The 26,941-nt window shown below is 37.2% G+C and overlaps 2 protein-coding genes across 12 annotated transcripts in view; both read right to left on the reverse strand.

Annotated features, from left to right (window-relative positions):
* The window catches only part of LOC105837251 (DNA excision repair protein ERCC-1-like), a 199,889-nt gene that overhangs the window by 109,591 nt on the left and 63,357 nt on the right, over window positions 1-26,941 (reverse strand). Inside the window, exon 5 of one of the 11 annotated variants that reach the window (XM_036292901.1) lies at window positions 13,412-13,930. The exons of the other annotated variants lie outside the window; for them this stretch is intronic. Within the exon in view, the coding sequence (XP_036148794.1) occupies window positions 13,679-13,930 (252 nt within the window). The 3' untranslated portion in view covers window positions 13,412-13,678. Of the gene's footprint in view, window positions 1-13,411; window positions 13,931-26,941 lie in introns of those variants that run through there. 11 annotated transcript variants of the gene reach the window in all.
* Window positions 25,537-26,178, reverse strand: LOC118647647. The gene has a single exon (XM_036292917.1). The coding sequence runs from the start codon at window positions 26,135-26,137 to the stop codon at window positions 25,640-25,642; it is 498 nt and encodes a 165-aa protein (XP_036148810.1). The 5' UTR covers window positions 26,138-26,178; the 3' UTR covers window positions 25,537-25,639.

Genomic DNA, 26,941 nt, shown 5'->3' on the forward strand with positions numbered 1-26,941 from the left:
CCCCTCGATCGGGTGATAGTGGCGGCCGCGGCGGCGGCGGCCTATCGCCTAAGGTGTGAATCAAGGTGGAAGGCAGGAGCCCTCCACACGAGATTTCCCGAAGGAATCCTATCGGGCACCATTTTTGCAATGGGACAGGATAGGAGACCTGTGATTCGTACCTTCGAAAGACGGTACAGGATAAGCTTCCCCGGACGCTGGGAGTGGAACGGCTCTAAGGGACCGGTTCCTCGGGACGGGGACGTCTGGTTCACGGATGGCTCCAGAACGAGTGCGGGCTCTGGAGCTGGTCTTTACTGTCAGCGCGACCGGGCAAGAATCGTCGTTCCGCTTGGCGAGCACGCTACGGTTTTCCAGGCGGAGGTGTTAGCCATCATGAGATGTGCCCAGAACCTATTAGAGTCTGATAGGGTGGGAAGGCGCATCCGGATTTGCTCGGACAGTCAGGCGGCGCTTAAGGCGCTTGAGGGTCCAAGAATTAACTCGCGACTAGTCTGGGACTGCAAGTGCGTACTGGATGAGTTGGCGGAGAAGAATGATGTCGGCCTGGTATGGGTCCCTGGGCACGCAGGGATCAAGGGCAACGAAATGGCGGACCTGCTCGCTAAGGAGGCGGCCGAAACAAGGCTGTTGGGACCGGAGCCGGCTGTTGGGATCTCTTTCTACCTAGGCAGGGGGAGAATCAGGGGCTGGCTCCGGGACCAGCATCTTGAATACTGGAAGAAAGAAACAGAGAGCAAATGCAGACAGGCTAGGGCCATGCTGGGGGAATGTCCTAGCGAGGACCTGGCCAAGAGCATAAGATCTCTAGGTAGGAGGGACGCCAGGCTCGCGACACAACTGCTCACGGGCCATGGGGATCTCAACTATCACCTGCACAAATTGGGTCGTAGCGATACGCCCAGCTGTAGGTTGTGCGGTGAAGAGGAGGAAACTAGCCTCCACATTCTTGGGAATTGCCCAGCACTGGTCGGACCAAGAACACGCCTGCTGGGCTCAGGTTTTCTAGAACAGGACCAGGTGAGGCAGCTGCCTGTGGGGGATCTGCTCCGCTTTTGGAAGGAAGCGGGGCCCCGTTAGGGCAGCTGATAACGGGGAGGCACAATGGACTCGGTCTAAGTGCCAAAGTGGGCTTCGCAGGAGGACCGCCCCCGTCACTATTATTATTATTATTATTATTATTATATTACGTATGTTATATATTATCTATGTTATAATACTATACATTTATATCTGCATCCCTGTATGTATTAGTTTTCATCTAACAGGTGCGCAATATTAGAGTAGTCACGTTGCTTTCACACAGTTCATCAAATGATAAGTCATTCAATGCATTTGTTGTAATATCTTTTATCACATCACGTAATTGTATTTCTCTTTCATTTATAGGCGTTGGTGGAATATGTGTAATTTGAAATAAAATAATTAACATATTAAGAAAATAATTAACATATTTTTCAAAAAATAAACAGCGTAGTTAAATAAAAGTATTTATGCTGTAAAACTTTTGTATAAAACATTTTTTTATATTTTGTTTAGTTTACGAGATATATCGAGAAAAGCTAAAAATATTTCAACCTTTGAAAGATAATTTTACTCCTTCAAACCGTTTATAAGCCCAAACGGAAAATTTTCTGATTTTAATGAAACTTGGCATAAATGTAGAGGGGTAAATACATTAATTTAGAAATGTTTTATTTTGGTTGAAAACCGGCTTGAAGGGGTGAAAGCACGCTTCAAAGTTGAGACATTTTTGCGTTTTCTCGATATATCTCGTAAACTAAACAAAATATAAAAAAATGTTTCGTACAAAAGTTTTACGGCATAAATACTTCTATTTAACTATTCTATTTATTTATTCCCAAAAATTTCTTTTGCAAAAAAAAAATTTGTTTTTGAAAAAAATTTTTTTTAGAAAAATAAATAACATAGTTAACTAGAGGTACTTATACTGTAAAACTTTTGTATGAAACATTTTTTTATTTTGTTTAGTTTACGAGATATATCGAAAAAAGGCAAAAACTCTAAATTTTTGAAGGGTGGTTTCAATCCTTTAAATCGTTTATAAGCACCAACTTATAATTTCTAAATTCATGTATTTACCCCCTCTACACTAATGCCAAGTTACATTAAAATCAGAATTTTCGGGTTCGCGAGGTTTCCTTGTTAGTAAAATTGACTGAGATGAGCCGTTGCGGGACGTGAGATGGTTGTCGTGGCTGCAAAGTTTGCGCGATTTAGGAGATATTCGCATTCCGCGGTGCATAACACCGAAAAATAATCTGTTTGAAAGCGCGCAGTTGCATGCATTTTGTGACGCGAGTCTCAAGGCATATGCTGCAGCTGTATACATCCGTTTCATATCGAACCATCGCGCGCACGTGGCATTGACCATGGCGAAGTCGCGCGTAGCGCCCGTGAAGCCCATGTCTATCCCGCGGTTAGAACTTCAGGCAACTTTGCCGCATGCTTAATCTGCTCGGTCGCGAAAAAACTAGACATAATGTGCGAGTAGTGGTACTTGTGGTCGGATTCGCAAACAATCTTACGATGGCTAAAAACGGAACCACACACACGCCAGGCATTCGTTGCGCATCGACTCGGCGAGATTAGCGAACTCGTGGCTTCTGTGACATGACGATGGGTGCCGATCAAGATGAATCTGCCGACTGCGCGACGCGTGGGATTTGCGAAGACGCAAAAATCAAGGATATGTGGTTCGAAAAGCCGGATTTCTTAAAATCAACGGAATTGTAATGGCCCACATCAAAGAAACTCACCATCGCGAAGAAAAATCCATCGACAGATTGGAAAAACGCAGATATTCACGACAAATATAGTTTCCAAAAAAGTTTACCGCTCGTAGCTCGCCTCTTCAGATGGCGTGGTCTGATCGCCAACGCGCGACGAATACGTAAATATTTTGATCGTTGACGCAAGGTATCGCGAATAAAAAATGAATTAGACAAGCTTGTATAAGCAGAAAATTACGTAATACGCGTTCTGCAGAAAGTTTTCTCGACGAAATGCGTGCTCTCCACGATGGAACATTAGACAGAACAGTCGCATTATTCAGGTAATGCCTTTTTAAAACGAGGACGGGATTATGCGCTTGGGGGGGGGGGGCGAGTCACGGGAATCGTCAACGCATCGTTTTCATTCTGCGACCCAATCATTCTAGACGGCCGAAATTCGCAGATGAGGCCCTTAATCGTAAGTTACCACAGACATTTTCGACACTCGAGCAACGAAACCGTGTTAAACAAAATGCAACAAAAATATCACATCACCGGTTTAAGGAATGCATTAAAATCCATGATATAGTCTCAAGATGCTTGATTTGTAAGTTACAACGCGCGAAACCATAAAACCCGATTATGGCATCTTTACCTAAGAGTAGATGCCATAATGTACCCACGCTATTCGGACATAAGAAATAGTCAAAGAAGGTCAAATCTATACAAATAGGTGATCTAATTATGATAATGGACCTGCAAGCGCCGCGGAACTCGTGGAAAAAGGGGACCGTGATTGACGTGTACTCCGATAAAGACAACGTTATTAAAACTTTCAAACGAGCATAGTGCATTCGAAAGAAGAGAGGAAGTGAAAAAACAATAACCGTGTTTTGGCTTTTGGATGAATGGGCTTTAGTTTCTGAGAAAATTGCTTTTAAATATGTGCATTTTCGACCGATAAGATAAGTATAATTGAAAGTCACTTTTCGACATGAAGCGCGGTGGCCGTGAGTGCTAAGTGCGCGCCTACTGTTTTGCTATCCGTGTGAGCTAGGTTCAAGACCAGTTCTAATAATTTTTTTTTAGTCTATATGCTAATTTTATTTTTTTTTATTTACAATAAAATTTTGATTTTAATAAATATAAATTTCTATAATTTTATTATAATAAAAAATAAAACATTTTTATTTATTATAAAATTCTGATATTTTTATACAATGTTGTGGGTGAAAATTTACATAAAAACATTGGAAACAAATGTTTTCTTGCACCATAAACATATTATAAAAGCAACTCGCGTGTTACAAATACATTTTTTGTTACGTACATTGGGTGGGAAACACTACTGATTAACATTAAAATAAAATATGTCATGTTCATTTGCTAACTTTGATGCGTACCAAGCAAATTTGATCATGTTAAAAAAATGAACGCGACATTGTACAAGAATGTCAAAAGTTTATCATAAAAATGTATTATTTTTTATTATAATAAAATTATAGAAATTTATATTTATTAAAACCGCAAAATTTTATTGTAAATAAAAAAAAATTAGCATATAGACTAAAAAAAATTATTAAAACTGGTCTTGAACCTAGCTCACACGGATAGCAAAATAGTAGGCGCGCACTTAGCACCCACGGCCACCGCGCTTCATGTCAAAAAGTGACTTTTAATTATACTTATCTTATCGGTCAAAAATGCACATATTTAAAAGCAATTTTCTCAGAAACTAAAGCCCATTCATCCAAAAACCAAAACACGGTTTTTGTTTTTACATCTCCTCTTTCGAATGCACTATGACTTGTTTGAAAGTAGGCGTAGCAAACTGAAATTTCTTTGAATGATGCTTAGCATGGAGCTATCGGATGCCTAGCTATCCGGTGTCTCTCCGCACGAGTCGTATGGACTTGTGGCCATCAAGCCACATTGTAATCACGATCTCGTGGGTTTAAAACTCGGTAGTAAAGGTCGAAAGCGTGCACGGGGATCTCATATGAAGGGCCCGGGACCATTCAGGCTAGAAAGACACCGGTGACGCAGGAAATCAGAGGAACATTCGAAAGTGTCGATTGAGCGTCTTTCTCCATGCTCACCTTGTTTTAGCGTGTACGTGTGGGTCGAGGAGAAGGAAGAAAGGGAAAAGTCGAGCATGTGTGTGCATAATGCGTTTTGTTTTTCGGGCAGAATTTCTGGGACAGTCACGAAAGATTAGTATTAGTCACCATGCGTCATATGCCTTGTACGTATAGTTAGATTAAATTTTTCTAAATAGATTAAAAAAACATTCACGTATTTCTAACTTCTGTTAGTGATCACTTCCTTCTTGCCCATCACAATATATATAATACGGTTATACAGGGTGTCCCATAATAAATAATTCTTATTTTACAGAGTAAAAGAGAGTAAAATTTTAAACTAAAAATTCCTTTACCAATTTTGGCTTAGGTTATTATTTACTGAATTATTAATAAATGAAGTTAATCAATCAGACGACGCGCGGCCGGTGTATGCAGAAGCATAGCGTGCCATGTGGCTCCACGGACTTTCCACGAGCTTATCACACCATTCCCTTACTTAAAACTTTATTTGTATTTTTTATATTAATAAATAATTAAATAAATAAATAAATTTAAATTAATAAATAAATAGAAAAATAAATAACTAAATAAACTAATAAGTAAATAAATAAAAATAAATACAATTAGAAATTAATTCAATTCCTTATTATTTTTTATTTTTAGTTGTTAATTATTTATTTGTGTACTCGTATTTATTTATTTAATTCAATTACTTAGTTCTCATAGTTGACTTAGCAGCGAAAGGCAAAATTAACTACGAAAAGTGTATTACACAAAGGTATAAAAGATTGTTGATAAAAAGTATTAAAATAAATTGTTAGTAAACAATTTGTTCAAATTGCTCGCGCATCTTTCGAATTTGTCGGGCTCGCGCGGTAGGCCGCTCGGTCAGCGCGTCGTCTAGGGATTTTTCTGCCCGTCTTTGCAGTGTGCTGAGTGCGGAATGTTCCCGGCCATATGTCAACATAGCCGGTGTGTATCGGGTGCTTTCGTGAATGGCGGTGTTGGCAGCGAATGTCAGTTGTGGCAGGTGTTGGTCCCATTGGCGGTGATTCTGGCCAATGAACTGTATGATCATCATTTTCAGCGTTCTGTTGGCCCGCTTGACGGAATTACACTGGAATGAGTATGGCGGCGTCTACTAGTATTCGATTCCGCTTGAGTGATCATGTCGCGGAATTCGCTCTGAAATTGTCGTCCGTTGTCCGTAATAATCCTCTTTGGGCATTCATGCTGGAGGATGATATCTCGCTCGACGGCCCGTGTGACGGCGGAGGCGGTGACCTGTCGCAGGGGCCTGGTGGTGATCCACTTCGTGAATACATCTTGGCAGACCAGTATCCATGCATAGCCTTTGGACGATCTTGGTAGAGGTCCTATTAAATCGATGGCTACGACCAGATTTGGAGCGTCTATGGTAATATGATGTAAAAGCCTGGCCGTTTTTCGCTGCGAAGGCTTATGTTCCCGGCAGTTCCCACATTGTCGCACAGTTGGCAGCTTGTCAAAACATCCTTGGCCAGTAGTACCTCTGTACTAGTCGAGCGAAAATCTTTGCTATGCCTAGGTGGAGATAGCGGCGTCGTGACATTTTCTCAGCGCCTCTTCCCTTTGGTAGCGGTAGGCACAGCTTCCAGGCGGATGCCTCGATATCCTCGTCAGTTGAGTGGCGTTCGTGGAAATGACGATACAGTCGGTTATCTTGTACTCGGTAATCTGGATATTGTGCGGGCTTTCTCGTGCGGTCTATAACATCCGTTGATGCCATTTGCAGGATAAAATGGTCACCAGTTCTTGTCGGTGTTCTCTTCTTCCTCCCCCTCCTCAAGAGGCTGGCAAGGCAGGGCGTCGGGCACATGGTTGGGGCCCTCTTCCGGTACTCGACGGTGAAATCATGTTATTGTAGTGCTACGGCCCAGCGGGGTAGTCGGCCGGTCGAGTTATCTAGGGTCGTAGCCATCTTGGCGAGAAATGGTCGGTGATCACTGTAAATTTGTAGCCTTCTAAGTATAGCCGCATCTTCTCGATTCCCCATACGACGGCGAGGCATTCTTTTTCCGTGGCTGAGTAGTGCCTCTCGGTCGGTCGGAGGACTTGGCTGGCGTAAGCTATCACTCGTTCTTCCCCTTGGACGGTTTGCGTAAGGACTGCTCTTAACCGGCGTCGCTGGCGTCTGTTTGTAGAACGAACGGTATTGAGAAGTCCGAGCATTGTAGCACTGGTGCGGTGGCTAGGCAGTTTCTTATCTTTTTGAAAGCTTGCTGTTGTTGCGTTGACCATTCAAACCGTTTTCCTTTCCGGAGCAGATCGTTTAGTGGTGCTGCGGTTGTGGCGATTTGTCGTATGAAGCGGCGGTACCACGATGTCATCCCCAGAAATCTTCGGAGGGCCGGTAGGGAAATGGGCGGTGAAATGTCCATATAATACTCTTGAAACTGTACAACTTTTATTAAAAAATTTATTTTCTATCTTTTATAATTCCGACGATATTCGCTCTGAAAAAAAGAATTGTTTTCTTTCAAAGGGGTATTTCACCCACTAAACATAAAATTCCGTACATAAAAAAATACGCGTTTCTTAGATTTGTGTTTAACAACATATCAAAGGAGAATCAAATTAGCGTCGGCTTGTGGCACTATCCTTGTAAGTATTAAAGAGATCCTGAAATGCCTTTTTTGATAATGCAGAGTCGATAATGAGGTCGATAATGTAGAGTCATTTATGCACATCATTAATGAGATTTCATATGTATTTCTTGTATAGATTTAGAAATTCTTTTCTAGAATTAAAGTACACATATTAATATCAATCTATGAATTAAATTTTATATTGAGAACGAAAAAATTTTTTCTCATATTGCTCTTATCAACTTTTTACGCGTACATAACCTAAATTTTCGTTTTTTCGTTTTCCAATTTGCGGAATACAAATTTTTTTTTCTAGGCTTCTAATCTTATTTCTAATTGCACGATATTATTCCTAAGAGTTTTCTCTAGGGGGGACGACGTGATTATTTTATACATATAAATTGTAGATTTTTTGTATAAAGCAAATATTGTCGTTAGGTTAGGTTAGGTAACTAATAAATTACAATTTGTTTTATTTATCAGAACAAATCGTACGTTGCCCCCTCATTTTTGTGCGTGGTTTAATTCTGTGAAAGAATTTTGCATTCTGTTATTCTAATTCAAAAATCCAAGTTCACAAAAAAATGTCGGTAACTCTGTCACTCCCGGTTCCCCTTAATAACAGCGGCCTTCAGCCAACCACTACTTTTGTTGTGTGTGAGGCAGAATTACTCACAACTAGCGTAGCTTGTAAATAGTGTACATAGTGTACCGCCGTAGGTTAAGTATTCCGCCTAGGCTAAGACTATACGTAGGCTAAGACTTGTATGTAAAAAGCCGTAATAAAGAATTGTTTAACCAAACTCGATGCACGCAAGTTGGCTTCCCCCCTTCTCCTAAATCCTGGCACCCGGCGAGCTTGTCCGAGGCGTTCGGGAAAGGCAAACCATCACAAGCTTAGCAACAATTACGCCACATTTCCACTAAAAATGCATATTGTGATTTAGCAATTGTTGCGCGCGAGTATGACCATATATGGTCATATCAAGGGCCCATTGGCCCTCCAATGCCTATCTCGCGGCATTATTTGAGCGGCTGCCGATTAGCGGGCCGCGGGTCAATCAGAAATCGATAAAGCAAATACGTACGTTCCGCGAGTGAATCCTAAAGTGCGGAACTTAAAATAACTACCATCCGGGTCAGTAATTAATCAAATACGCTGTGACGTGTATCCTCCGAGCAAGTGTCGAGTGCGGGATTTAGAATAATTATCAATCGGGACTTAGCCGGGAGAACGAATCTCAACCGAGTGACCGAGTAATGCGTTAACATAGAGCTGCGCGCCGTATCTTATCGCGGCACATGTAACACGATGCGGCATCTTCGACGTCCGCGTGTGTTGAGAGCTGAATTGTACATTAAAGAAATAAACACTTTTTTAATATATAAAGACGAGTGTCTTAGTGATTTGTAGACCTAGCCTTTGTCATCACTTCCGCGAGTTTCAACTCCTTAGGCAGGAACGATCCCGAAAAATATATTTGTTGCACCGAAAGATACAACACTTTTTTAAAATCAGATTGTCTATGAGTTTCATATTCTATTGTTTGGAATTTTGCCAAAAAGTCGACTTATTAACATTCAATTGTTTTATTTTCTTTCATTATCACATTCCATATTTTATAGTAAATTCGTATTATTAATTCTGTTTCAAGAAATCGATAACTAATTACATAAGCTCACTAAAAAGTATTTTGCGCCGTGAGCCAGACCAGGTTACTCCCATGTATTTTGGTCCGCTAAAAATGAATCTAATGTCAGTTTGTATTCGGCATGAGTAGCGAGTGTTGCGCGCCCCTAGCGGCCCCGAGCAGAACCTCCAAGTCGTGTATAAACACAGTTCAAGAAGAATAAACAATTTTGAAGAATGGCATTCAAAAAGAGAGAAAGGCGAGATTACTGCAGTATTAGCAATTATAAAAAGCAGTTAAAAGGGGATGTAATTTTTCACAAGTTTTCAAAAAATAAAGAATTTAAAAAAAGTGGATAAGCAGATGCAACATAACCCAAAATGTGACAAAACACATGTTTATATGTAATCTATTTTACTAAAGAAGATTACAATCCAATTGATAAATACATATTAAATATATACAATCAAATATTAATGCATTAAAAATTAGGTATACTATAAAGAACAATATTTGTTCTGGATTAGCCAGCAAAATTTTTAAATTGAAAAAGGGAGCTATTATATCGAAGAATTTAATTATAAAAAAAAATGTTTACTACAAATCCTTTTCTAAAAAAGCCATGTTATTTATTTATCGAATGTATCGAAGTCATCTCGAAAGTCTCGAAGAATTGTTGCCTTTAATCCGCGATGCTGATTGGTTCTTTCGCTGATCATTGAGCCGCATGCTTCGTAGTGTTTGACAGTTGTGTTTGACAGTTGTGTTTTCACGTCAAAATTGGTTATATCAAAAGTGTGTAAGTAATAAGGTAAGTAATAAAGAGATATATAAAGTAATAATATAATCTCTCTCTCTCGGAAATAACAATAATATCTTTAAAATTTTATAATCTTTTAGAAAAAAAGAAGGAAAGGAAATAGATTGGTAGGAGAAAGAGAGAGTTTCGACTTTTGTAGAAAGAAGAAGCAGAAAAGAAAACAGAAGGTGAAACAGCGACTTCTATAGAAAGAAGGAGCGGAAAAAGAGAGAGAGAGAGAGAGAAAGAGAGTGTAAGAAAGAAGAAAAAGAAAAGTGTTAGAGCATTAACAGTAAATATTATTGTATTGAGTATTTTATGTAGTTAGCAGCTCACAATTACATATATTATTGGCTAATTTTTTTTCTGTGTGTGTATATTTGTGTATGCGCGCGCGTGTGTGTGTGTAAAATTATGTAAATTTATAAATAATTACATAATATTATATAAAAATATATTTTATTAAAAATTATTATTTACTTAATTCTTTTAACTTTTTTTAAATAAATACATACATATGTGTGTGTGTGTGTATTTATAAAAAAAAGTTTAAAAAAAAAAGTAAATAATTTTTATTAAAATATGTTTTTATATAATATTAAGATATATTAAGTAATAATGTAATATATATAGGAAATAACAATAATATCTTTAAAATTTTATAATCTTTTAGAAAAAAAGAAGGAAAGGAAATAGATTGGTAGGAGAAAGAGAGTTTCGACTTTTGTTGAAAAAAGAAGCAGAAAAGAAAACAGAAGGAGAAACAGCGACTTCTATAGAAAGAAGGAGCAGAAAGAGAGAGAGAAAGAGAGTGTAAGAAAGAAGAAAAAGAAGAGTGTTAGAGCATTAACAGTAAATATTATTGTAAGTTAGCAGCTCGCAATTACATATATTATTGACTATATTTTTTCTGTGTGTGTATATTTGTGCGTGCGCGCGTGTGTGTGTGTGTGTAAAATTATGTAAATTTATAAATAATTACATAATATTATATAAAAATATATTTTATTAAAAATTATTATTTACTTAATTCTTTTAACTTTTTTTAAATAAATACATACATATATGTGTGTGTGTGTATTTATAAAAAAAAAGTTTAAAAAAATATGTAAATAATTTTTATTAAAATATGTTTTTATATAATATTATGTAATTATTTATAAACTTACACTCACACGTTTTTTATTCAAAATTGCAGAAGATAGAGGATAGATATAGACAACATAAAAATATGATTAATAATTTGTGTTGAGAGAGAAAGAGAGAAAGAGAGAGAGGGAGAAAAGGAGAGTGAGAGAGCGTGAGATAAAAAAAAATAAAAAATAAAATTTAAAATAATTAAGTAAATAATAATTTTTTATAAAAATGTTTTTATATAATATTATGTAATTATTTATAAAATTATACTTACACGTTTTTTATTCAAAATTGCAGAAGATAAAGGATAGAGGATTAAAGAAAGAGAAAAAGATAAAGAAAGGAGAGAAAAAAAGAAAAGAGAGAAAAGATTCAAAAAGCATAATTCTTTTAAATTAATAAACATTAAGACATTTCATAAAAAAGCGGAGAGAAAAAAGGAAGAAAGACGAGATAGGTATTTAATAATTGTTTAAAAAGCTGTAAAGCTTGTTTTGTCAAAATTTTGAATTTTTAATGACTTAATTGCGTTTTTATTTTTAACATATATAAATGTTTTTATTTAAGGTTAAAGAAAATAAACATTATATTAAAAAAAGAAAAAAAGAAATAGAGGAAGCAGAGAGTAAGAAAAGAAAAAAAGAAATATTAAAGAGGTATATACAGAAAATAGAAATAAAAATTTACATAATATTAATGAATGTCAGGGGTAGAAAATCAATATATCATTTGGTTGTAATTAACATTGACTCCAAACTGGTAGATATATTGATTTTCTTATAGCTGTTTCAAAATCAATTAATATAGCTGATACGGACGTAAAACCATATATACACTGCAAAAAAATGTAATGTATCCAATGAGATATGTAGTTGAGGACTGCCTACTCAATGCAATACTATATGTTATATTAGCACTTAACAAATCAAACTTTCACCTAGGGATTCTGAAAGTAGAGTCTTTGCCCTTTAATTTAAAAAAAGTACATGTAATTTAGATGATTTTTCGCAAAGTTGCATCACTTTGAAGATTGCCTAAAAATCGGTCAAAACTTTTGTCTCGTTTTCTTTTGCGCCAGTGTTTATATAGATATTTATAAAAAATAAAAAGTTTAAAAAAATTGCAAGAATTAAGTGATAGGTAGAAGAAGAAGAGAAAGAGAGAGAGAGAGAGAGAGAGAGAGAGAGAGAGAGAGAGAGAGAGAGAGAGAGAGAGAGAGAGAGAGAGAGAGAGAGAGAGAGAGAGAGAGAGAGAGAGAGAGAGAGAGAGAAGGAAAGAGAGAGAGAGAGAGAGAGAGAGAGAGAGAGAAATTAAGTAAATTTGAAGATCTTATTAAGAGAAAAAGAGAGAGAGAGTGCGAGATTTCAGGAAGGTAACATTTGCGTTTTAAATATTTTGAAAAAAAGGAATCTTAAACTCTTAATTCTCATTTCTTATTAATTATCATTCTCAATAATTATCAATTTTTATTAATTATTATTATTCTCATTAAATATCATTTGCGTTTTAATTATTTTGACATTTTGTGTATTTTAATAGAAGAAAAGGAATGAGATTAAAGAGAAAGAATTGAGATCGAGAGAGTTTAAAAAAGAAATCCAGAAAGTGAAAGTGTTGAAATTTGATTGAAAATTATCAGGTAACATTACGTATAATATTATAAATTTTAATTTATTTAAAAATTTAAATTTAATGTTGTATTATTAAGGCATAAGATTTAAAAAATTTAATTTTAAAGTTGTTGGATGCTTGTTGTCAGAAGTTGTTGAAATGGTCAGAGAGCGATAGTGAGTTTTATCGAAAGAGATTAGAAAAAGAAAGAGATTAGATGAAAGGAAATTATAATTGAGAGAGATTAAACAAGAAAGCCAGAAAGTGAGTTTTGAAATTTTATTGAAAATTAACAGGTAACGTTACATATAATATATTATAATTTTTAATTTATTTAAAGGGGATTAAGTATGGAGGTAAAGTGTGTAAGAGATGATATTAAGAAACATGCAAATATAATATAATTAATAATTTGTGTTTAGAGAGAGAGAGAGAGAGAGAGAGAGAGAGAGGTGGGGAGGAGGGGGGAGAATGAGAGAGCGTGAGAGATATAGAAGAGAATTAAATAAAAAGTAAAGTGTGTAAGAGTAATATTGAACAATATGAAAATAATATAATTAATATAATTAATAATATAATTAATAATTTAGAGAGGGAGAAAGGGAGAATAAGGGAGCGTGAGATAGAGAAGGGCATTAAATATAATAAAGTGTGTGAGAGTAATATTACAGAAGAAGAATAAGTGCAATGTTCAATATAAAAATGCTAAGTGGCGCGCGCGAAGCGCGCGCAATGTTGTGTTCTAGTATATTAAATTTTAAAAAAGTAGTGAAATTATGCATTACAATGTATGAAAAAAAAATAAAATTGTTGATATTTATCTAGTTAAGTGCAATAATAACGCAATATACTATAATGTTTACATTTGCCAGACTAGCCTGCTTTGCAGAAACATATGCAAGATATACTTATTCTACTAACTATATTAATAATGAGGAGTACCTCCTCGCCAAAGATTAGTTAGTGTTGACTTCGTTTTTAAAGAATATTTATTTCTCTACAATTATTTTTAATTATTTTAGTGCGCCTTTCGGCGCGGAAAAAATGTGTTTCCTTATATTCTTCTCTCCCTGTAGGAGATATGTGGCTTCGTTAGGGTGACCAAAATTGGTCCGTATTTCTCTTCTAGAAGGTTTTCCTCTTCTGTTGAAGATTTGGATGGATCTGTTCGTGAAGAAGTCTCTAGCCTAGTCTTCTTCTCAGCTGGAGGTTCTAGAAGATCTGTTTGTGTCGATATTTCCTGATGTGTCGTCTGGGTGAAGGCATCGACGAAGAATCTCGGTCTTGGGAAGTCAATCGGGATGAGCTACCAAGGAAAGTATTCTGTATATCGCTCCGTCATCAGGAAAGTCTTCGCTTGAGAAGAAGCAAGTAAGTCGCCACAATAACTAAATTAATTTTGTGTGGTGGGCCAAACACATTGATTTCAAGCACAAGCACATTCCTCTCCTTTTCATTTCCTCTACTTTTTTGGACGTTATTTCCACGTACATAAGGTGGTTTGCCTTTAACACATTCTTTTGCCTTTAACACACCCATTAAGATAAGCCGAAGCGCACGCATTTTTTACATAATTTTCAACGACTTTATTTGCAACGTTAAAAGTCTATAAAAAATGTGAAAAGTATCATTTCTTACGTAAAATTTTACGCTCTTTCAGAATTCGTTGTCAAAATTTGTGTAAAAAATAGTCCAAAAAATTATGGCGTGTTTTAAGTAAAAAAATACGAAAAAATCGCAAACTTTTTTTTCAACACTTTTTTACATTAAAATAGTATAAAACTCCAACTCTTTTCGCAACCGGTGCACAATGCATCGGTGCACAAAATATTTGTACTTTAAGGGTAGTTTTAAAATTTGTCAAAATTGTTATTTTCATTGAAACATGGCGGCTAAATTGTAACAATTTACGAATTATCGTATTTTTTCCATAATAATTCGTAAATTGCAGACAATTAACGGCTTATTATCATTGAAAATAATAGGATTGTTATTCGCAGTTCATTTTCAATCAAATACACAATTTTCAAGATAACGGATTCAATATGGAGACTGAAAAGGTGTAAAAATCGTCGATTTTTCTAATTTCTCTATCTTTTCTCGAAAACTGTTTCATGCACGGACTATTATCAGTTTGTGAATTTACTTATTAATATATATTAATGGACAAATTCATAAAGTTATTAAGCAGTAAATTTAAAATAGTAGAAATTGTTGGTTATAAAGTTTTATCGCTGCTATATATAATTAGATATTTTCCTTAGTTTTTATGATTTAATAATTGCATAATTAAATAAAAATAATAACCTGAATAAAATTATATATACATATATAAATGCATATTTCTAATTTTATAAATTATTGAAAAAAATTATTGTTATTGAGTGTCACTAATTCTTCCATAATTTTTTATATTTTTCTCCAATATTCATCATTCTCACGATTTACAATACATTATTCTCATTCATTTTTATCATCAATTGTTTGGAAACCTAATAATATCTAAACTGTAATTATATCTTCCAGTGATTTCAGCTTGCGAGCCAAACGCGTTTCCACTTTTCCGTTTTTTCGAAAGAGTGAGACGGAGAGTAAACAAAAAGGATAGATAATTTAGCAACAAAAGCAGGCGGTTTAATATTATCCTTTTTTGTTTACTCTCCGTCTCACTCTCTCGAGAAGACGGAGAAGTGGGAACGCGTTCGGCTCGCAAGCTAAAATCATTGGAAGATATAATACAGTTGAGATATTATTAGGTTTCCAAACAATTGATGATAAAAATAAATAAGAATGATGCATTGTAAATCGTGAAAATGATGAACATTGGAAAAAAGTATCAAAAGTTATGGAAGAATTAGCGACACTCGATAAAAATAATTTTTTTCAATAATTTATAAAATTAGAAATATGCATTTTTATATGTATAATATTTTATCAAGGTTATAATTTTTATTTAATTATTCAATTATTGAATCATAAAGACCAAGAAAAATACCTAATTATATATAGCAGCAATAAAACTTAATAACCAACAATTTCTATTATTCTAAATTTAATGCCTAATAACTTTATTAATTTGTCCATTGATATATGCTAATAAATACATTCATAAACTGATAATAGTCCGTGCATAAAACGGATTTCGAGAAAGGATTCATGAAGAAATTTAGGAAAAATGTAGAAAAATCGATGATTTTTACACTCTTTTGGTAGGTTACATCTAAAAATATTAAATCCGCCATCTTGAAAATTGTGTATTTAGTCGAAAATGAACTACAAATATCAATCCCATTCTTTTTAGTGATAATAAGCCGTTGATTGTCCGCAATTTACAAATTATTGTGAAAAAAATACGATAATTTGTAAATTTTTGCGATTTAGCCGCCATTTTTCAATAAAAATGACAATTTTGACAAATTTTAAAAATATATCTTTAAAGTACAAATATTTTGTGCACCGAGGGTTGCAAAAAGAGTTTCATATTATTTCTATGTGAAAAAAAAAATTTTTAAAAAGGTTTTTGCGATTTTTTCGTATTTTTTGACTTAAAACCCGCCATAACTTTTTTGAACTATTTTTTACACAACTTTTGACAATGAATTCTAAAAGAGTATAAAATTTTACGTAAGAAGTAATATTTTTCACATTTTTTATAGACCTATAACGTTGTAAATAAAGTCGCTAAATATTATGTTGAAAATGCGTGCGCTTGGGTGTTAATGGGTTAATATTCTACAAACATTGACTAAAACGTTTTTACGCTCAGTGAATCTAATACTCCCGCCACCAAAATAAAATTCGGACATACGGGATAATTTTCTGCTAATTATCTGTTAATTATCTGTTAATTGAGAGACTTTCTTCCCATTAAGCAGGTTCCATGTCGTGTTCCGCTTCTTTTAAAGAAAGAAGTGAACAAAATTTTAGAAGAATTGAAGAAGCAAGGAGTTACAGAAAAGTCTCATAGTTCGTGAGTTTCTCCAGCAGTTCTGATTAGAAAGAAAGATGGAACAATAAGATTCTGCGTTGATTATCGTAAGTTGAATTCTGTCATGGTGAAGAATTCTTTTCCTCTTCTTTAGGATTGACAATATTTTAGATCAATTATCTGGAAATAGTTGGTTTTCGACACTCAATCTTAAAAGTGAATATTGACAGATTAAAATTCGCGAGGAAAATAAGGAAAAGACGGCGTTTTCTATAGGAAGATCTTTGGCAATTTACTGTGATGCCTTTTGGGTTGTGTAACGCTCCTGCAACTTTTGAGCGAATTGCTGAAGAAGGTTCTTGAGGGGATTTTAAATAAAATCTGTTTAGTTTACTTAGATAACGTTATTCTTTTCGGAAAAGATTTTAATGAAATGTTAAAGAATCTACGTTTGGTGTTTCAGAGGCTGAAATTGTCGAATCTTAAGGTTAATCCGAAGAAGTATTTTTTTTGGTAAAAAGATAAAATATTTGGGCTATGTGATTTCAGCGGAAGGTGTTTCTACTGATTCTGAGAAGATTTCGGCAGTAAGAAATTGGTCAGTTCCTCATAATAAAAAACAATTACGAAGCTTTTTGGGTTTTTACTCTTATTATCGGAGATACGTTAAAGGATTTTCTTCTTTAGCAAAACCTCTCTTTGTTCTAACGGAGAAACAAGATAAATTTACTTGGGATAAAAAATGTCAAGTTGCATTTGAGAAATTAAAACTAGTTTTGTCTTCTTCACCTATTCTCTTTTCCTAAAAGGAAGAGGAAATTTATTTTGAACACCGACGCGTCCAAAATCAGTATAGGTTCAATCCTTTCCCAGAAACAGGACGGTAAGGAAAAGATCATAGCTTATTTTAGCCGTGTTCTCAGCAAAGCCGATAAAAATTATCGCATCACCCGTCGGGAACTTTTGGCTATAGTGCTGTAGCGATTATACAGCCACCAAATCGTAGCAGTAATGGGTAGGGATGGGCGATGTTGGCTGATTAATCGAAACGTCCAATTTTTTTGTCGATTTAATCGATTACAGGCACACAGATTAGTCTGGTCCGCTGAACCAAGATTAAAAGAAAATATTTTTTTGAGGTTAGGAAAAAATAAGCCAATGCAGCAATTCTGACATTGAATTTGGATTCAGCGGGTCAAAATACATAAAAATAGGCTTGTCTGGTTCACCGGACCAACACTTAAAAACAAATTTTTTTTGAGGTTAGGAAATGCGACCTAACTTTGCAATTCTGACCTTAGATTCGGATTCAGCGGGTCGAAATACATAAGGATTAACTAGTCTAGTCCGTCGGACCAACCACTTTTTTTTGTGTGCCTGTGTTATTAACTGCCGATATTTTGGAGGTCCGATATACCGATATTCGATTATTTTTTGTAAATATCGAAAGTCAGCTGCGCCATCTACAACCTCAAATTTAAAACAGCCTAAGCATAAACATGACGGGAGCGTCCAGATGCGTACAGTGTAAAACGGACATCACCAATCAGATTACTGCTTTAGTTAAAGTTGAGATTTTATACAATTTGATTGGTGATGTCCGTTTTACATTGTGTACATACATCTGGAACTCACTTAACGTGACTTAGAGTGCAGTCACAGAGGACCAGCGTACAGCGTACTGGCATATGGCGTAAAGGAATTAGACCAATGTCTGTGCTAACAAAACGGGCGTAAACCTTGTGATTGGTGTAATTCTTTTACGCTATACGCCGGTACGCTGTACGCTGGCCCCATGTAACTGCACCTTAGGGTGCAGTCTCATGGAGCGTATCACGCGTCTTAAAAATCTAACCAATCGCGGACGTTCTTTCGTACGCTCCACGAACGGAACGATCAACAACAGATAAATTTCTCTTCGCTACTTGTGCAGATTTTTGCACCTGTGGTATTAATATTATGTATTAAAAACATTGAAATTGTTAATGATAGACATATGAAAATGTATGAAAACGAAGGTAAGTCTACATTCTTTTTTAAACAAATTTATTACAAAATTAATTTGTTTGAAAATTTTAACCTTAACAACTTATCGTCAAACTACTATTCTCTCTATAATTATCAAATTTAATTAAATTTTTAGAGACAATTTGAAAAACGACTATAAATTTGGACTTTAATATTAAGAAATAATAAAGTCGATATACCGATTTTTCAATTTTATTTTACAATAATCGATTACTTGCTATCGATTCTTTTTATTTTTTTCGATTTTCTTTATATCGTTTTTTTTTCAAAATTGCCCATCGCTAGTAATGGGCTATGTAAAATAAAATAAAACTTTGGAACAAACGTTGGAATATAAAGTAATGTAGGAACGCGAGCGAGGAAAATATTTACGGAGAGAAAGAAAGCTACAGCTTTGACAGAGGAATTAGCGAAAGCGAAGATCGAGTTAGTCGGAGTCAAGCTAGGAAACAGAGCGGACGCGAAACATTGACGAATAAAGATATTATCCCAGACTTAACTTCGGTTTCTTTTGTATATACATTTCTTTCGTCCGCCGAGATATCTTATCCTACGATTCCGTTTCGCGACACACACGCTATTCACTAGAGTGAACTCTTTAAAATCTTTTCATTATTTGTTGGAGCGGAAAAAGCGACCGCAAAAATCGCCCGTTTCGTGGACATCGAGTTTTGATACGATTTTGGTGGTAAATGATTGTATATCATCAAACATTTATCTCCTAAAAATTTCAAATTGAGCATATCTTTTATTGCTGAGATATAAAGGATTAAAGTTGATATTATTCATGAACTTTAAAAAGATACGTTTAATAAAAAAATCACATAATACTACTTTTGTTAACAATTTTTCGTAGCTCAATAATAATTATATAATTTGTACAATATCTCGGTGAAAAAGCTACCACTACTAAAATTATTAGAAAAATCATACGAGCGCGCATCATATTCATATCGACCATTGTCTATTGATCACTCTCATTAAATCCTTTTCACAGCAACACTTCTTTTCTTCTCGGTTCACGATCTTAATGAGGTCACCCTTGATCTGCTAATTCATCGTATGCCTCCTCATCATATCACAGTCCGTGAGTTATTCTCGGTTCGATCTTGAAACTTTCCATAATTTGCTGGCTTCGTACGGCTGCTCCGCCATTGACTTTGCTCCCTCTTTGGATGTAAAGATAAATCTTCTCACCGAATATCTCGTAGACGCACGCGATCACTTCATCCCCCTTTGTTCCTTCTGTGCAAGGCAACCAGCCCCTTGGATCGATGCATCCTTTGCAATCCCATGCACAAGAAAAATGCTACTAGGAGATTAAATCTCAGACATCCTTCGCCGGCAAATCGTGCTGCCTTTGTTGCCTTGCGTAACAAAGTCAGTCGTTGTATCTCTGCTAGAAATGTTTATGTGTCGGCGCGACTCAGAGCATCTCTAAGCCCGGCCCGTCTATAGTCTGAGATTTCTCTGCTAAGACTGGCCAAGCCTCGATCCTCCCGACTGTCACCAAATTTCTCTCCTGATAACTTCAACAATTTTTTCACTATCGCTCCGTACCCTCTCACTACCGTTCCTGCATCTCGCTCTCCAAACCGATGCCCCTCTCTCTCTTCCACACACTCATCCTCATCCCTCTTCCTTCTCCATTTCTAATCCCACAACTTTCTATTTCTCATACATAACTCTTGACATCCTGCTTACAGCTATCCGTAGACAATCATCGAACTCCGCAGGTCCTGATGACATAAAGTACATAAACCACTGTCTCCTTCTTGATAGCCTTCCTGTCTGATCATCTTTCCAATAATCCTTGACTTCTTTAACCTCTCTTAACTCTTAAATATTCCTTTCTGCCTGGAAACAACCCTAAGTTATTTCCTTCCTAAAGTTAAAATACCTGCCTCTGTTACAGATTTCCGTCCCATCTCTCTCCTCTGCTTCCTCTCTAAAGTCCTTGAACGCATCGTTTCCGATCAGTTTTCAGCACATCTATCGTTCCGTCATCTTGATCCGTTACAGATAAGCTTCCGGCGTAGCAACAGCACGCAAACTGCGCTCATGAAACTAAATGACATCAGATCGGCTGTCGATCAAAGGTGAATCACTAATTCTTTTCAACTTCTTAAAAACTTTCAATTCCATACAGCATGACCTCATGTTACGCAAATTTTCAACATTTTATCTCTCAATTTGTTATCCTGCACTGGTTTGAATTCTATCTTGTAAACAAGACTCAACGAGAACACGGGGGAGCATCCCAGATGCGCACAGTAATAAACGGATACAGCAGGCTGAGTGAAACGGAACAGTAACAAATGGACACAGTGAGAAACGGACATAGTAACAAACAGTGCAGAACAGACACAGTGCGGAACGAACACAGTGCAGAACAGATACAGTGCGAAACGGACACACCGTGGTGGCACTTGGACACAGTAACAAACGGACACAGTGCGAAACGGACACAATACAAAACGGACACAGTAACAAACAAACACAGTGCGAAACGGACACAGTAACAAATAGACTTACCACATGGGTTTGCGACTTCCAGGGCATCCCTGGGGTGCGGGAGAGGGGGCCCCTTGCAAGCCCCCCCCGGGCGCGCGCGCGCGCGCGCGCGTGTGTGTGTGTGTGTAAAGCATTCACTGCACCACATGGTGACTTAAATGGTGTGCAATTGAACGGTGTGCAATGTTTCGTGTCTAATAGCACGGTGGGCAATTGCAACGTGTCCAATTGTACTGTGCACAAATAAAGACCTCTCTGCTAATGCTATTATTTTTATTTTGTGTTATTTTATTTATTTCTTTCCTCTTTTGTTTTTGATTTTTACACGTAATTAGGCTAATTATTTTTACTTTTATTTTTCTTCTATTTCTATTTTTAATCTTTATTTGTATTACTTCTTATATTTTTTATCTTATTACGTACAATGTAATCACTTTTATACACTGCCCGACAATGATTCGTTCCTAAGCACCTTTCGCACTCAGTCAATCAATCAGTGAGCCCCCCCCCCCTCTCTCTCTCTCTCTCTCTCTCTCTCTCTCTCTCTCTCTCTCTCTCTCTGGGTCTAGAATGGAGTAGACGTGTCGAACATCGCTCCGTCTTTATAGTGTGTTTTGAGAAGAAAAGAGAGCAGTAGAAAAGTATAAAATTAGTGTGGTGATAGTTCTATAGACCGGTGACAACAGGAATCGTTATCTAGCCGGGAAAGGCAGATCTGTGAATAGCTGAATTATATTTCTATAATCATGTGTATCAACGACGTTTGTGACAAGCAAGCACTGACGTGGATGGAATCTGCTGACGTGTAGCGAATCGACAACGGCGAAACACAAATGTCGACGATAGAAGAGGACACCGAATATCGATGTTCGGCATGCAAGAAGGCTATTAAAACTGAAGTAGTACAATGCAAATCATGCGTTAAACTGTTTTACCATGCAGGCTGTGTTAGTAAACACAAAATTTATGATAGAAATAATGAACTAGTACCGTGCCAGAGCCCCTTTGCAAAATTTGGGATAGAGAATGAAATTGGAGAAGTAAAGAAAACGGCAAGTAGCAACAGAGATATTCTCGGATCGGCAAGAGCATCTGGAAGACCAAGCACAAGCACGAGTGGATCGGCAAATATGGACCTAAAAATTGATTGGCTCATAAGAACAATAAAAGAAATAAGAGACGAGACTATATGTAAGAAGGAAATTAAAGTGATGATAAAGGAAATTATCCAGCATGAGTTAAAGAATATCAAAGAAGAGCTAGAAGAAGTAAAAAGGATGCTGTCCACTGGACCTAGTAATTCATCAAGAGGAGCACAGAAGAGTTATAGTGAGATAGTTAAAGAAAAGAAGAAAGAAAATGTTATAATTGTTAAACCTAAGGTTCAGCAAGAAAATGTTGATACGGCTATGTTAATAAAAAAGAAAGTAGATATAAAGAATATGGAAATGGGAGTAACGAAAATAAGGAGAGGAAACAATGGTACAGTCATCTTGGGATGTGAGAATGGAGAAGAAATGGCAAAATTGAAAACTACAGTGCAAAGCAAGCTGGGTGATGAATTTAAAGTTACTGAGTCACTACAGATAAAGCCGAAAGTAAAAATTGTTTATATTGACGAAGAAGAATGGAACTTGAGTGATAAAGAATTAATTGATTCAATTAAAAAGCAAAATAAACTTGGAACACAGGAAGAAAATAATATGAGAATAGTGAAAAGATTAAAAACTCAACCTAACAGAAGAGGTAAAACAGAAGGCGCCATAATAATTGAACTAGATGAAAAAACACATGAATTAATGTTGAGCCAAGGAAAAGTAAATATAGGATGGAAAAGATGTCCTGTATTTAATCATATTAGTGTTAAGAGATGCTTTAAATGCTGGGGCTATCACTATTTTGCGAAATACTGTACGCGAAATGAAGCATGCCATAAATGTGCAGGTAATCACAAATCAAATGAGTGTACAACAAATGAGAAGAAATGTGTAAATTGTATGTATAAAAACCAAACGTATAACTTGAAGATAAAAGATGACCATGATGCATTGAGCCCGGAATGTCCGACGTTCAAAAGAGTTCTACAAGAGGAAAAGAGAAGGGCCGGCTGGGAGGATGCAAAATAGCAACCACAGAAGGAAGAGGAACATATACTGTATACAAATGCGCAAAGTTTAATGGCACATAAGGACGAGATACACCATCAGATTATAAAGAAATTAAATCCGGCAGTTATTGCATTGTCGGAGTCAAGACTAATTGCGGAAATTGAAGACAGTGAAATAAGTGTACCAGGATACAGTGTGGTTAGATGCGACGCGGAAAATAGAAATACAGGGGGAGTTGCTCTGTATGTAAGAGATGATATCAAGTATGATATAGTAGTATTGAAAAAATTAGAAAGAATTGTGTGGTGCGTTGCAATAGAAGTGAAAGAGAAATTATTTAAAGGAGTGTTAATGGTAATATATCATTCACCGAGTGCGTCACATGGAGAGTTTGTAGGATTCTTAGAGGAGATAGTAGAAGAATTAACGATAAAAGAAGAGTGTATAATATTAGGAGACTTTAATATAGATTGTATGACAGACTCTTATTATACAAATAAACTACTAACGACTATGCAAAGTCTAGGTATGAAGCAATATGTGGATAAACCAACGAGAGTTACCGAAAATAGTAAAACAATTATAGATCTAGTTTTTGCGAATAAAGATATAAATGTAGAAGTCAAGTACGAACCTAAGATAACGGATCATGCGTGGATAAAAGTCGTGATAAATACGAACAAGACTGTAAATAAATATAAAGAATTCAGTGGCAGGGATTATAGTAGATATAATGCGGATGAGCTTATTAAGCAAGTGGAGAGTAATTTAAAAAAAAGGTATGATTTAAATATTAATGTAAGGGCAAAGAATTTAATTAATAGTATTGTAGATGCGCTAGACATCTTAGCACCTAAGAAAATTTTTAGAATACCGAAAATATGGGAAGGGAAAAAATGGTATTCAAAGGAAATAGAAGAGTTAGCGACTAGAAGAGATGAGGCTTATAGAAAAGCATTATACAATAGCACGGAACAAAACTGGCAACAATTTAAAATAGAAAGAAATGCAGTAGTTAATTTAATTAGAATAAAGAAAAAAGAATATTATGAAAATATGATTGATCATAATAGTAACAATCCCACAACTATGTGGAAATCATTAAAAGAAATTATTAGAGGAGGACCAATAGGCGCAAAAGTTGTAGGAAAAATAGATTTTGAAATATTAGACAATAATATAGAGTGTGATATAGCTGATAAATTTAACTTATATTATATACAAAGTGTGGCGAGTCAGGGCTAACGCGCCCCTGACAGTACGCCACCACAATACATTGTTAGAGAAACAGGACCACGCGCCCCTTGACGGTAGGCTACCACAAGAGCACAGTAAGAAATTCGAGATCTTACTTTCCAAAAACGCGTTACGCACGCTCACCGCTAGAGGCCCTCCTTACTCAAGAGTAAAAAGCCAGTTACCAGCCTTTATAAGGAGCAGCGGTGAACCGGAAAGTTACTCTTTGCGCTCTGAAGCAGATAGTCAATTTTGCGAGCAGAAAGCACTACGCTTTACCGCCAGTACAGTCACCACGGCGACTACTCCGGAAGAAGCCAGGAAGCTGCAGTGGAGACTCCGGGCGCTCACGCTGTCACCAGTCCGGAACACGCGGCCACCTCGTGTACTGCTAGCCGAGGGAGATCTGAGGATCTGGAGATACACCTCTCCACGGTACCAACTGCCGGACCTACTAGAGAACCTCGCCAGGGACAGCTGCAGTGTCGCCACACAGACGGACACCACAGACGACTGCCAGAGAGATCAGGCGACGCAGACAGCCCTCGGAACCACCACCACGAGTGGAACGCAGACCAACCGCAGCAGTCAGGCCGGCAGACCAAAGCGGAAGAAGGCTAAACAACGGAGACCATCAAAGGATAGACTGTCCAGGGTAAAAAGGCATCGTATCGAGGGGCCCGCTGCTACACCGCCCAAGAGCGTGACCGACTGTAACAACAACGAGGAACCAGCATACCGAGTTACAGTGACCAAACCACCATTACGGTGGAGGCCTAAGGCCTAAAGTCTTCTTCACAACGGTCCTTATCAGGGCCACCTGAACATACGAAAACATAGTAGTATATATATGTACATAGTGTATAGCAAAGAATAAATATATATATTCTGTTTTACCAACGGCCTAGTTCACTGGCGAAAGACCTATCCCAAGCGACCAAAAGAAAACGAACACACCGGAACGAGCGAAGTTCCGCCACAACTGGTGACCCCGACGTGGGAAGGAAAGCCATTTAAGAATGAGCAGGCCGGAGGATGTAACGCTAAACCCGTTCGGCATGGACAGTCAAGAAGGAAGCCAGGCCAGCAAAATATCAATACGACTACCACCATTTTGGCCAGACGAGCCCGAGCTATGGTTCGCACAACTAGAGGGACAGTTTGCGCTGTGCAAAATCAATAGAGATGTGGAGAAGTACGCCTACGCACTCTCAAAATTGGAACCAAAACAGGCCCGAGAGGTAAAGGACATAATTACCCAACCGCCAGAGACAGAGAAATACGAGGCATTAAAGAAGGCGCTGATACAAAGACTCACCGACTCACAAGATAACAGGATGCGGCAACTATTAGAACGAGAGGAAATCGGAGATAGGAAGCCATCACAATTCCTAAGATACCTCAAGGCTCTAGCAGGAGCAACAGTAAGTAGCGAACTACTGCGCACACTATGGCTAGGACGTCTACCACATCCAATGCAAGCCATACTAGCAACACGGACGACGGACGAGCTAGACGAAGTAGCAGAACAAGCAGACCGAATCCACGAGCTAGGACAAAAAGCAGTAGTACTAGCCACGTCGACGGCACCGAGAGAAGAGAGAAGACGAGAGTCGCAAAAGGAAGAGAGCGAACTCGAAGCGTTGAGAAAGGAAGTCGCCGCCTTGACCACCCAGGTTAGCAGGATGGCAAGATCCATGATGAAGCAGCGACAGCGGACTCGAAGCCGCTCAAGAAGCAGAACGATAGAGCAAAATGGGATCTGCTACTACCATCGACGATTTGGAAACGAAGCTAAGAAGTGCACACAACCATGCACATTTACAAAAAACGACGAGGGCAGTCACTAGTAGCGGCCAATGACACGAGCCCACAGAAGCGCCGCCTCTATATCACAGACCAAACCACAAAGACAAGATACCTAGTGGATACAGGGTCGGACGTTAGTATCTACCCCGCAGGCAGGTACCATGAACAGAGGCAACCAAACAATTACCAACTCTACGCAGCAAACGGAACAATTATACCAACCTACGGTACGGTAACCATACAGCCAGACCTAGGACTGCGCCGGACATTTGCGTGGAGATTCATAGTAGCAGACACCACACAGCCAATCCTGGGGGCAGATTTTCTTTCTTACTACCATCTGTTACCAGACATGAGGAACGGAGATCTGATCGACGGAAAAACAGGACTAAAAATAAAAGGATACAAGATGATGACAGGAAGCATATCAGTAAAAGCGTTGAGGGAAGAAACGGAATACCACCGCCTCCTAGCAGAATTTCCTAGCACAACTCAACCAGCAAGCCAAACTGAGACAAGCAGGCATAATACACAACATTTTATACAGACAACACCGGGACCTCCGGAAGCATGCAGACCAAGGCGCTTAGCACCAGACAAGCTACAAGCAGCCAAAGCAGAGTTCGAGTTGCTATTAAACGAAGGCATAATCCAGCCATCAAAAAGTCCATGGGCATCACCCCTACACATGGTA

The sequence above is a fragment of the Monomorium pharaonis genome, chromosome 1 (assembly GCF_013373865.1).
Source record: "Monomorium pharaonis isolate MP-MQ-018 chromosome 1, ASM1337386v2, whole genome shotgun sequence".
Taxonomy (NCBI): domain Eukaryota; kingdom Metazoa; phylum Arthropoda; class Insecta; order Hymenoptera; family Formicidae; genus Monomorium; species Monomorium pharaonis.

What these genes read in the sequence shown, in the direction of transcription:
- LOC118647647 (XM_036292917.1), bottom strand. Translation starts at nt 26,137, where the DNA reads ATGGATCTTGCCATCCTGCTAACCTGGGTGGTCAAGGCGGCGACTTCC.